This window comes from Papilio polytes, unplaced genomic scaffold (genome assembly GCF_000836215.1).
Source record: "Papilio polytes unplaced genomic scaffold, Ppol_1.0 DF823688.1, whole genome shotgun sequence".
Taxonomy (NCBI): domain Eukaryota; kingdom Metazoa; phylum Arthropoda; class Insecta; order Lepidoptera; family Papilionidae; genus Papilio; species Papilio polytes.
This window is the reverse complement of record NW_013525516.1, coordinates 969,736-983,543: the sequence shown is the minus strand read 5'-3', so window position 1 is coordinate 983,543 and position 13,808 is coordinate 969,736. Positions and strand designations below refer to the sequence as shown.

Genomic DNA, 13,808 nt, shown 5'->3' with positions numbered 1-13,808 from the left:
GTTTGGCGGGAGTTTTGCGGTAATCGTTTTAGCTTTGTGAATTAATAATGGACAAGAAACCTTCAAAGTTAATTTTTTATTTAATATCAGATACTTTTTAGGGTTTACAAAATTTACGAATAAATTAAAATAAAAAACGAACATTGTTTCCTTGTATGACACAAATATATTTACACTAGCTGTTGCACGCGTCTTCATCTATGTGCAATTAAAAAATATCTAAAATGGTAGCTTATGTTACTCACAGACAAATTACCTTTTTAATAGTGAAATAACTTTTAAAATTGGCCCAGTATTTTATGAGTTATTTCAAGACATACAAAAAATATGGAAATTTTTCCTCTTTAGTATTTATTGGCTTTCGCCCGCAACTCCGTCCGTGTGAAATTAAAAAAAAATGTAAAACATAGTCTATGTTACCGACAACGTAGCTTTTTAATGGTGAAAGAAATTTTGAAATTGGCGCAGTAGTTTTTGAGTTATTACATTACAATCAAACAAACAAAGTTTTCTTTGTTTATAATATTAGAATAGATTACATAACATGAAAAAACTACGTAATATGGACAAATTACTGTTGAATTAAGCTTCATAACACAGCGATAAATCATGTAACAACAATGAAACGTAAAAGATAAACTGACTTCATAATCCAGTCACGTTACCTGTATCAATAAAACAATTGACGAATTGCGATCCAATAACATTTACGTTTATCAGAGCAAAATTAAAATAATATAATTAAATCAGCATGTCACGTAAGTTGAGGTTATCGGCACAATTCCGGCCCCGCCTCGGGCGCCGTGTCATTGTTGGCTTTGTATAATGAATCAAATTTTGAATCAATTATTGTAGTGTTTATATTTAAATTGCTTAATTATACTATTGAGTACTCGTATTACTGTTTAAATATACCATAGGTAATGTAATAGGACTGGTTTATTTTTGCACCATTTATCGCGAATAATGTTTTTAGGATTATTTTTTTTTAATTTATTTATAAGTAGCTTAATTTTAATACAAAAATATAAAATTCGTACTAATATTATAAATGCGAAAGTTTAGATGGATGTTTGTTAGAGTATGTAGGCTAAACGGCTGAACGGATTTCGATGAAATTTGGTAAATACAGGGAATAGTCTGTAAGAACACATTAGCTACCCATTTTTTTAAATTTCACGGGGACGGAGTCGCGGGCGAATGCTCGTTTTAAATATTGTAATAAAACATTTATGAAGATATTCTAATGTATTTATTTTAAGTTGCCATTAGTTTTATATATGACTAGCTTTTGCCCGCGACTCCATTCGCGTGAAATAATAAAAAAGAAATGAAAAAATATAGCCTATTTTACTTACAGATAAATTACCTTTCTAACGGTAAAACAATTTTTTAAATCAGCTTAGTAGTTTTTGAGCATTATCATTACAATCAAACAAACAAATTTTTCCTCATTGTAATATTAGCATAGATGGAAATCATTAGGAAAAAAGGTGCTCTATGTACTCGTATTGTCATTTTAAATTATTCCAAAACTTTACTATCTTGTTTAAAAATATGAAAGTTGGAGCTCATAACGAAATTCAAAGTGTCGATAAATATCATAACAGAGAACATAGAAGGAAATAGAGAATAAAATTCTAACAACTTTGTAAAATAAACTTCGTAACAACGTTGTTTAAATGTAAATTTAACTCCTACTGACTTCGACTGCATAATTCGAATAAAATGTTTTACTTTTCGCGCTGCAGGTCCGAATAAATTCGCACATAATTTTTATAGGTCATAGTTTATTTTAATGGAATGTTGACCGGCCGAAGCTCGCATTGTTTTCCTCCGACTCGGAACACTATCGCGTTTACATCAAAATACTTCCCTTGAAACGATTTCATTCAAAACATTCACGAAGCCAAAAATGTAAAGTGCACGCATAACAGTTAATTGGCTTACATTTATATAGTCAACGTAAATTCCGGGAACTGGTAGGCTTTTTCAAGAAGTTGTTGTTTATTTAATAATGTTTTAATTTTTGCCATAAAACCTGCTGGCACGAATATTAAATTAAATCATCAACAATCTATTATAAGAAAATAGGGCCCATATAGGGTGTATGAAATATTGAAATGGATAATAATATAATTACTGCATCTGCTCAGGCACTGCTTGTGAACAATTGTCAACGGGTGGCGTTGCCATGTGGACTTAACCTGAATCTTAAAGACTGACAGTTCAAGGTCTCTTGGTGGCCACACGGCAATCAATATATAGACCGTTACCGCATTTTATCATGATTCGTTGTAACTTCATGTAATAAATATTAAAGAACTTCTTCCTGACATTGATTGTACCAATTTCGTTTACAAGTAACATAAATGAGGAAAACAAAAATGTTAACAGCACTTGGTGCACTTTCGTCGAAGCGAAATTCACATCTCAGATTGGCTTTACCCTTTTACGTGAGCAAAAGCAACATTTGAATAACTAAATTTTGCAGCAGCGCATTTCAAAGGCGAAAGAATAAGCAAAAGCATTATTTGTTGAACAGTCCGTTGCGTCGGCTTGCTCGCGTTAACCTTTGAGAGTGCTGTAAATCCAATGCAAACTTTTGAACTCTCCGATTTTAAGTGGTTATTCTGTTTTCGTTTTGTAACCATGTTAATTTGTATGTTTACTTATTCCTGAAGCTTCGCTAATAAGACAGTGGAGTGTACTTGGTATGGAATGGAATTCAAGTACAAATTCGTACAAATGCTACTGAGTTAAACGAACCGATCGGCCGCAAATACCTGAGCGTTTGCTACCAAAAAGCATTTGACGAAGGTTAGCTGCCTTCGTGTCCTTAACCCTTTGTCTCGTGAGAATACAATGGACGATCGCAATGGTCTGGAGATACGATATGGGACACCCTTCGCTTCACCGCTACGTGACCAAATTTCAAACAAAATGTTTTGCGGTACACTGGAGGATGAAATAAGTAATGTCATCTCCCACCGGGACACGGAAGACGTGCTCCTTCGATTAGACTTATATTACATGGTGTTTGAATACGTCCGCCAAAGAAACAATATACAAGACGTGACTTGCGCTTTTAAATAAATGGTATTATTTTTATTGCCGTATCTTTTGATGATAAACTTTGTACAAAAAAACGACACTAAATAAACAATACAAATGTGTTTAGTTGGTAATAACGGTAGTCTTAGCGAAGATAATCAAGTACACGTACATTTAAAAGTACACGATAACAGGCGTAAGTTCCATGGTTTTCATTCCAGTTTTCCGTTCCAATTTTAAACGTTTTCTAGTTGACTTTTATTCACACTATGTTATAATAAAATAAAAATTCTAGACATCGAAACAAACAATCGTATTCGGTTTAACTGCGACATGGTCACTAGTCAAAGCGGTTCGCGTACAAGTTTCGACTGCGCCGGACGTGGCTGCCTTCGCTTATTGTGCGTTTCTTTTTACCCTTTTCACTTGCCCGGCTGAGTGAGCGCCTTCTTTCAAATCGTCGTACGCTTTTTGTTTGTTCACCACTAGCACGGACATTTGCCTCACAGACTCCTAGGCCGTTTGGACTTTGAAATCCGTCGCGAACGTAAACGTTTGCTTATAGTTTTCACAACGATATGAACGATATGATTGAATATCTGTTTTCATTTATTGAAATAAGTTTAAGAGATTGAGAAATATTAATAAGTGATACTATTACTTCAAATAATTGAAAGTTTAAAAAGATATCTTTTTAAGAGAGGTCCTTTAATTTTAACAATAGAACGGATGATATGATGAAAAGATGATGGTGTAATAAGAGAATCGTATTTCAAGGACTTAGTTTACTTTTAATTTTATTTCCACAGGTCACTCACAAAAATACGTATTCTTCTCAATATTCTCTTATTACAAACAGGTTTATCATGGGTCTCATTCATAACCGGAATAATAATGCCGGACATGTAGTCATAAAGACTGTAGACACCCCTTCATTTAAGGCTATTCAACGGGTTTTAAATGCACGTACTTTAAAGACAACTGGATAAACATTGCCTCCGCTAATGACAAACTGGACCTAATGTTTGCCTGTCCTCTAACTAACGAAGAATTATCTTAAAGCTATCTAACTAAACCTCTAACTACATAAAGTTCTATAATAATTTCGAGTTATACTTTTCTTTGAAATCATAAATTGTTATGAGGGTAAAATTTAATTCCGTGACTCGAAAGTAGAATTTAATAAGTGCAAAAAAATTGAACGTTTGAGAAGGCGTGCATGCGATGCGTGCAGCTGACGGCAAAAATATGGCATATTATGATGTCCCTAATCTACTTCACGGTTCGTTGGACGGAGCTGCCGATAACAATAACAGACTTAATATGCCTGATAATCGGTTTTGATATTTGGAAACCTACGTGATTGACACTTTTCATGATGTTGAAGTTGAGCCTGTACCCTTGATATTGAACTGTCGATCTTTGTGTATTATATTTGACCACGAGAGGGATGTATTATAGAATACGAAAATATTTAGCGAGGATTAATTTGGTTGTGTTTGGAAATAAATAAGTTCTAGTAAACAGCTGTGTGGTAAATGCGAATGTAACATTTTGTTATTTGAATTATTAGAACTTAATACAAAATGTGTTTTGTTTTGTTATCGAATTGTGATATCATAATTGAAATTTCTAAATTGATTATGATCTTATTAAAAGATAGAATGAGTATTGGATGATATTGAATACAATAGTCATATTAAGGTAAATGACATAGTAGTTGACTATGCTTCAAATTTTTTTTTCTCAATTTAAAATACGACTTATTTTTATGAATACTAGCACAGCCGTTTCACACAGACCCTTGACCGTTTCAGTCAGGTAACGCGTGTGATTCATGCATAGTATTTTCATTAAGTGTGACGAGGCTTAATGATTCAAGTTTCCGCATTCATTAAGCTCTCAGCGAACTGTTTAAAGCCGCAATGTTTAATGGAAGCGGTAAACTGCGCATTAATATTGTGGCTTGATGACCAAACGTCCACTAACGCGGTCAAAGCTAAAATTGTTGTGTAACGTTTTTCCTATGTAATCAAATAAGCGGTCGAAATTTACACGAAAATATATTTTAGCTCGCGAAAAGACCAAAATAAATTCAACTTTTTTAATATGATTCGTGGAACTAAATATGGTAACTACAATTTTATCGTTAATATTTTACGTTCTGCAAACCTCAGTTAAGAATTTAAACGTCTTTCAAAGTTGCTAAAATGTTTTTATAACACCGATTTATGGTAACACTCATTTTTTTTCTTAATTTTAATATTAATTTAATAAGGCAAAATTATGAAGAGAGATAAATTAAAATAAAGTGATTTTAATTATTTTAAAGAATATACAAATATTTAATTTTCTAGTTCTTTACTTCGTTAGATTATTTAATTATGTTTTACATAAAGTAAAATATATTTAACAAGTTGCCATGACACGTTGCAATTTTTCTCAAGAGCAACATTAACTTCAACTGTATTATGTTCTCTCTTCATTGCAGCGGGGGCAATGAAACAATGGAATCATTCCGTCTCTTTTACACCGCAAAACTTACGATATACCTATCTCACGTGTTACCCTTGAATAACTCTTGCGTATGTGTTAGTGATGGTGTTTAGATACGCGTGCACATTTACATTTACACACACAAATAAGGTATCACAAACACAATCAAATATGCATGTGTGCGTTTGAGGTATCCAGTATTATCATGAATGATGAATCATGACTTGGAAACGCATCTTTCCGGAACATCGCCTATAGATTTCGCAAGATTTCCGTAGGATTTATGAATAATACTTCAAAATATGTCACAATACTAATAGATTATTATTATTAATCAGTTTTACAGTTAACAGAATTTCATAACAGATATTTTAGATAAAATTTATGCCCTTAATCAATTATTATTTACACGCAAATATTTTGTGTTCTTTGTTGTGTTAATATGTAGAAATATCTTAAGACAAATAAAGTAAAGCTTACCTCGTTTATGTCTCACGTGGTATTTGCTTTTAGACAGAGGTCCGCTGCAACATGGTTGTTCGTAATAGAAATTGTAGGAACTGTCAACTTGTGCAGTTTGCTGTAACACTTGACAGTTGACATGCCACTCAAAGCCGAGCAGCGCGAATATGAACCATCGAACCACAACGGTAGACAAACTCAAAGTCCGCGATTCACACATTTTATAGTTTTAACTGATCACAAATTACAAGTAACACACTTATGTTCTAATCGCTTGTAGACATCTCTTAGTTATCTGTAAAGAAATTATTTTACGTCAATATAGATGTGGGTATTATGAGAATCTTCCAACCAAAAACTCCGACGGCATTTGTTCGTAGAATTTTATAAATGTATTGCTAAAGTATGAGTAAGGTTTGGTTTAAATTACTATTTCTTTTCATGTTTATTGTGTTAGAAAGTATGGAAAATTGTAACATCCTTAATAAAATTTTATAATATTCATATAAAACATTCGAAGTCTGTTATAATACGTTTTATAAATCAAACACACAAGAAGTAATTTTATCAAACACAATTTATCTCTACACGATACAATAGAATACTGTATTGTTACCAACACAATAAAACCAATAAGGGATATAATGGTGAAGTTAAAAAACATCAACATACAGGATAATAAAATGACAGTTGCGGAGTTTACATTAAAAAAGCAGTATGGGGTCTGGTAATGGTTGCGAACACCATTACACGAGTCGGTAATGGCTTATTGCACACCTCGTATGGCGCGTGGATGCAACAGGGCTTGTGGTATGTTGCTCTTTTATTTCATATTTATAAACTGACAGACGATCGATTGGTTACTAAAACTACAGCCAGATTTTCATCATCAAAATAGCGTAAAGGTTACTCCGAATTGTTTTGTTTACTAGCTGTTGCTCGTGACTTTATCCGCGTGAAATTAAAAAATAATATAAAACATAGGCTATGCCACTCACTGACAACGTAGCTTTTTAATGGTGAAAGAATTTTTGAAATCAGCCCAGTAAGTTTTTGATTATATTTCATTACACTCAAAGTTCTCCTCTTTATAATATTAGTATGAAGTATGATTGACAATAGTCTATGTAAAACTAGGCCAGGTTGCCAATGGGTCTAAATCGATTATCTTGACTAAAAAATTACACCCTGTATTATTTCCAACCATTATCTCTTTAAACGTAATCGAGTTTCCAATTCACAAATTATAATCCATTAAAGCGTAAGTAAATAATCATTCATCGTTATCCAGTTACCCTAAGAGATTATTATCGTGGGTATCAGCGAATAAATAAACGTCTTCTGGTAAATTTAACTCCAATCTTTGGGTCGGGCCGTCATGTGACCGATATCCTACGCTCAATGCGGTCAGGGATCCCGACGTGAAAGACTTCGCAGATGAATTAAATAGATAAGACTCAAAAAAGGGACTAAGAAAGGGGTAGAGAGGTCCAGTTATCTTTATCAGACAGGCATACTGTGTATTAAAACTTTTTAGCTGTTTGAAAATAAGTTTTTCTAAACGACAATCCAATAAAAAGATTTTTTCGTTAGTTCTGTAATTCATTCTTTAAATTATTAGTTCGAAAATCTCTAGTGAAAATTTGTCTCATGTGATGTATGCTTTATAGAGTTTATTTTTGTTTATAAAACAAGGCAGTAATTGTGCGTGTTATTAATGAAAGTTGTTATCTCCGCGGCTGTTGTGTGAAGTTCTATTCAATGCATGTAACATGAGGGTTTCAAAATTTATTTCGTATGATTAATGACCTCGGTTTTATCGCTCTGGTGATTTTTGTTCAATTGACGGCAAATCCTTCTGAGTAAATAAATATTTTAAATCTCCCCTTTGATGTTACTTAAAGGATTTCCATAAGGGTACACATTTCTTTGTATTACATTTAAATCTTCTAGGCCTATTTTGACACCTTTAAGTATTTAAAATATGAATGATTGTTAAATTATTGTACATTCGAAATAGAATTTTACTTTAAAAAAAAATAAACTAAGTTTTATTTGTGTTTCTTTATAATAGTTAGTTAAAAAGGTGAGTGAATTTAAATATTAAAAATGATAATTAGTGACTTATAACAGAATTTCGTTGAATCTTATTTTATGTTTGTTACATTTACATGATAGTGTTCATAGCGTCGTCACCGCCGAATTCCTACGTAGCAACACGATGGCATATTTCTGAGAAAACCGTAGGCAACAGGAATCTCTCCCGAGCGACTCGTCGGTTATATGAACCGGTTCTATAATGATGTCTTCATTACTGATTCACCGACAAATAAACTAGTTTTTATTCCTTATGCCACGGACAAACTTAAGTCATATCTGACTTGACGCGTGTATTACTCGGTAATAAATCTATGTTTGCGAAGCCTGAAATATCTTAAGATTCTCAATTCTGAATTGCTTTTAAATCTAAATCGATCATTATAATTGCAATTAACTTTCAAATATTAACATTTTCTTGTCCTCGCTTGTGTCGTCAAAAATATGTTACGGAAAAAATAACGCTAGAAACAAAATTGACAGTTGGTAATTTTGTTTAGGCGTAAATTGTTTGCAAGTAGAGCAAACATTTAAAATTCTTTCTTCTCGAGAATTTCACTGGCTATGTAATTGGCTATAAAGTTTCGTATTTCCCTCGCCGCTTTAGGGAAATTTGAGCGTAAAAAAGTTTAAAATTATTTTCGTTAAATCTTAAGAATTCGTGCAACATTACTTCGTACGACTTCATTAAGCGCCTTTTAATCTCCCTTCATATCTGTCGATCTCGTTTCGTTTCACGATTACACCGTTAGCGCTGCCCATTGTACGACAGGCTTCGCTCATTATGGACGGAGAATGTTAAGAAATTTCATCCGACAACCCATTGAGGCAGCCCTTCCAATTGTACGAAGGTGTTCCGATTGAATGGTGGGCGGAATGGGGGGTTTGAGTATAATGAAATTTCGCGTCGATAAAGACCGCTCAGTTCGGTAACACAATACTCGATGTTTCCTCCGCGCCGCGTATCCATGTCACGCCATTAAACCACATAAAAATATCTGCCGTCACATCTACGGTAAGCAAATTATACTCGAACATGCGCCGAGTATAACGACTCGCGATGTAAGCGCGCCGTACTGAGAGCGTCTGCCGCCAGTTTAGGGGGTCGCTACTCGCTACTAATACAGTACGAGGGAAAATGTGAATACTTAGTTATTTTTTTGTATCATCTTTAGTAAATTGGATACGCAAATATCACCTTGTTCAGTTGACTCATTTGTTCAATTGTATGTTGTTTAAAATTTAACTTTACCTTAAGTCACTTTATTTGTTTTTCAAACTGTGGATTTCATCTTTGTATGAGCCAGTGTTATAACGATATTTATAATGCTTAACATGAATTAAAAATTCACATTATTCTATTCGTCATGGGTAATAATTTTGTACAAGAAATGCTTCTTACGTTTTTTTTACATTTGCATTTAGCACGAAACAATGAAGTCAGTTTCGATTTGGTTTAATATTACTAATTGGTAGGACTTCTACGAATGTTGGAAACCAAAAAAATGTCCACCTTTTGTTGTTGTTTATGTTTATATCAATATTCTTTACTATTTGTGCACGTAACACCAGTCTGTAGATATTAATACTTTTTATAAAGTTTTGTGACGTAAATGATTTTTTCTCTCACAAATATTCTAATCCAAGTGGATAAATTGGTTGCCCACAAGAGATAGGCTGCGGTCGTTGAAAATTCACTTTGAATTATTAATGGAATACTGTAACGGTAGCGAATTGTAAGCTCCTTAGCAGGGGAACTGAATAAATATTGTTTGGCCGATAGCACCGGAACCAAATAGAAATAATATCTCTATTAAATTTACAGAACAATAGAAGTTATAATTCAGAACTGTTATAGTTTTCAACTGAAAAGGTGTTTTCGACCCTTCCTGGTTGATAATGGTTTTATTAGAGCTAAGTATTCAAATATTATAAATAGTAACTAATAGTTGATAGTTAATTGTATATATTTAACAGTGGTTTTCTTTTAACAGTGGTAGAGTCCGCTTTAACATCTTCGCACGAATAGGCCGGCTCACCCGGTGTAATACCACGACCACACAGAAAACAGGCGTGAAGTGGAAGCAAATCCGCGTTTCGTCTGATGAGTGTGGTGCCGGAGGCCTAATTTTAGTCCCTTTCCCTTTCCATCCTTTTCTTCTAAGAAAAATATGAAAGGAAAAATGAATTTGACGGTGGAGGGGACGCATAGGAAGGGGAAATGTCCTCTTTATGTGCGTCTCCTCCTTCGTCAATTAAGGGTAGGCAACACATCTGCAATTGGCACCGGTCGCTTTTTATTTCGGTAGATTCAGGTGGTCGCTTGTTCGTTTGCCACCTTATTTTATAAAAAAAAGAAAAAAGTAATTGTTACAAATCAGGTTGGAATTCTAAAACATCTAATGAAAATCAATAACAAATTGTTAAAGATTATTTCAGGTCCGGTAACCGTTAAATTATTAACGCAGCTTGGTTACATCGACCTCAAGTCTAATTAGTTTCTTGAGTACGAAATCAATTAAATGCTACCAAAGGCGTTATTGGTTCGTAAACCGCAACCACAAAGTTCCTCAGATTCAAAGGGACTTGTCCTAAAACTATTTAGAAATACCTACAAATAACAAATGATTAAACTGCGTGAAGACAAAGATACCACAGGCTTACAATTCGTTAGCAATTCATTAAACAGAAGACAAGAAGGGATTCTCCTTTGTGTTTTTGAAATGAATTTTACCACATCTATGATAAAATAGCCTATGTTACTTATAGATAAATTACCATTCTAACGGTGACAGAATTTTTCAAATCTGCTTAGTACTCTGAGTTATTCCAATACATTGAAAAATACAAATCTTTCCTCTTTATAACATTAGCATAGATATATATTTAAAAAACAATTTGTCCTTTAATAAAAATTTTAAATCACAACGAAATATAAAACATAAGGAGAGTCTTTGACTATGCGTCATGCAATTTACTAAAATGGCTTAACCCAAGCACTATTCTATAAAACGGTAACAATATGTTTGTGATAGAGCTTCAGAAGGGAAGCCACTACATTCAACACACGTACGAACTACACGTAAACGTCTGGCTGCCGTATTATTGATACAAATAGAGATATCAATTGTTTCGGACAAGGAGATGTAACAGCGTGGCGATGGGAGAGATTCTGTTCGGATTGAAAGGGGCGTTACGGCCACTTTAATGTCTGTGGGGTAAAGTTTGTCAGTTTACGGCGCGGAGTTTTTATGGACTCCGTGTTATTAATATTTAGAACCCCGTTGTTAGGGATTGCAAGTTAATTAGTAAATTGTTTTCTTTTTGCATTTATTAAGTAACTTGCAAGAAAACTTATTTATCAAGCTTTACTATTACAGTACATCGTGTTAATGTATTTTGGTATTTTATATATATGGTAGACTTAAAAATAATTTTGTACACTTAATTAGCTACTACAGAGTTTAGATTTTAAGCTTTAGCCAATGTTACTTTTATTGTTAACTTTTTAATGCAAGTAGGTTTAACTAACGTCTGTAAGAGGATAACTTTATCAACAATCAAATTCAATCTGCTTTTTGACTTTTATGTGCGGTTTGAGTATATATTTAGATGGGTCTCTGTAAATTTATTGTTATTGTTACGTAGGTAAAATATCCGTAAGTAAAATGTAAACAAATAAAGGAATAAATTCTCGAATCGTGTACGATAAAACATCATTGGCTTGACCTCTAAGACGACGGGCTTACCGCCTGTTACGTTGCTTTAATCAGCTCTGAAGAAAAGTAGCTTTACACGGCTTAGGATGTCTCTGTCGTTACCGTAATGAGATGGCGGCTATTTTTTTTTTATTATATTATAAAATTTTGCTTTTTAACATAAGCAAAATATTTTATTGAACAATTTTACATTTTTATACTTACAAGAAACACGAAAATGACTTCCCTCTTTAAAATCTTAACAAATTAATTACCAAACTTTTTTTATAACCATAAGCAAATGTATTAATTTCAACACATTTTAAAAATAATACTTATTTAATTCAAGTAAGCAACATTAAAATCTATGAAGGTTTGTAACTTAACTATAACCTGATTCGTGTAATTACGAGACCAATTTATAGACTGAGTCCAGTTCAAGGCCTACGGAAACATTTTATGTACATTTTAATGATTTTAACAAGGACTAGTTAGTTAATTCTGATAAAGCTTATTAAGGCATTTTAATGATCATATTTTATTTAAATTTTCTTAGTGTTTACTTCCATGGTTTTTGTCTATTTTAGGGTAATTTTAATTCATTATGTACTTCTGAGTTTGTAAAAAAAATTATTGTTTTTCATTCAAGATATCTGTCATGTTTTAAACGTAACCGAGAAAGCATTTATTCTGTCGGTTTCAATAGATTTATTGATACTTAGTAATTTTGTAATTAAAATCAACATTTTATTCCATTTTATTATTCATTTTATTTCATATATCATTGTGATGGTGGGTTGAATGATTTTGAGGTTACTTTTTTACTGCATAAATTCATTATCAAGTTTGTGGTCAAGAATTTTAGAGGTTAAGTTTTCTATTCCTATTCGGAAACTGATAAGCTTAAATTTTATATGTTAAATTGTATACAGTATGTGAAGGTGATATCAACAAACGTATTTACAGTTATAATTTAAACGCAACGTTAACTCTAAGAATGAGCTGTCACAGATAAGAAATATTTCGGCGGTGCCTAATGATTTATATGAGGGAGTCTACATTAGTCGACGTTTCTGTACAATCTGTATCTATTTATACTTTACGGTTGTTCAACCCAACGTTCAGTTCGGAATTCGAGAACTGGAGACAATGACAAAATTCATTGTGTTTTATTTTAAATGCAATTTTGTACAAACCAAAATGTTATGTGGAAGTGTGTTTGATTTATATAACGGAATTATATTTTCATATTACAAAAACATTGGATTAAAAATCTTGATACTTTAGTATAATTTTAAAATACTTCTTGTGTATATGTTTAGGCTAATATTAATCACTTTTTTATCAATGTTACTGAAGATAATCTGGCTGTTTATTTTTCTTATGTTATGTTTTTTTACTAATAATAACCAAATAATAAATATAACGTCAGAGCTTTTGGTTGTGTACATTGTAGCACATGAGAATGGTATGACGACCAACCTCTATAGTCCATTGAACCATACACGTTGCAGTTTCACAAAAAAATAAACATAACACGTTTACGATCAATCACGTAGTCACTAAATTCCTTTCATCAATAAATAATCCCACACTAAAATTCAATAGAAAGTCGAAAATTATTGTATTTATAAAACAAGTTTATGTTCGTAGTTACGATAAAGTTCGGCGGGAACGAGGCAAACGCGTCCGTACAACGTGCCGGCCGGCGCAGAACTAGCCCGCTTGTTTCATTCCGTACAAAACTTTTAAGTCATGGAGACGGCAAAGCTATGTCGCGCCTCTACAACTCACGCACACATTCGTATCGACACCCTATGCACAAACACGAGCGCGAGCTTCCAAGTTCACTAAATAAACGAACACCAACACAGGCGCGTTCCAACACCGTCTACCCCCTGTCACGAGACGCCGGCAAGAGACAGCAATATCAACAATCCATTTGACGCGGTGAGTACGAGCGAGAGACCCGCACCAACAGATGTATATCATTGCGCAGGT

The 13,808-nt window shown here is 33.2% G+C and overlaps 1 protein-coding gene across 1 annotated transcript in view; it reads right to left on the bottom strand.

The window, feature by feature from the left end:
• The window catches only part of LOC106104401 (semaphorin-2A), a 92,869-nt gene extending 79,332 nt beyond the window's left edge, over nucleotides 1-13,537 (bottom strand). The window contains exons 1-2 of the mRNA XM_013284446.1: nucleotides 13,290-13,537; nucleotides 6,031-6,307 (exon numbers count right to left, since the gene is read on the bottom strand). Of these exons, the coding sequence (XP_013139900.1) occupies nucleotides 6,031-6,232 (202 nt within the window). The 5' untranslated portion in view covers nucleotides 6,233-6,307; nucleotides 13,290-13,537. The remainder of the gene's footprint in view (nucleotides 1-6,030; nucleotides 6,308-13,289) is intronic.
• Between the last annotated feature and the right edge of the window lie 271 nt (nucleotides 13,538-13,808).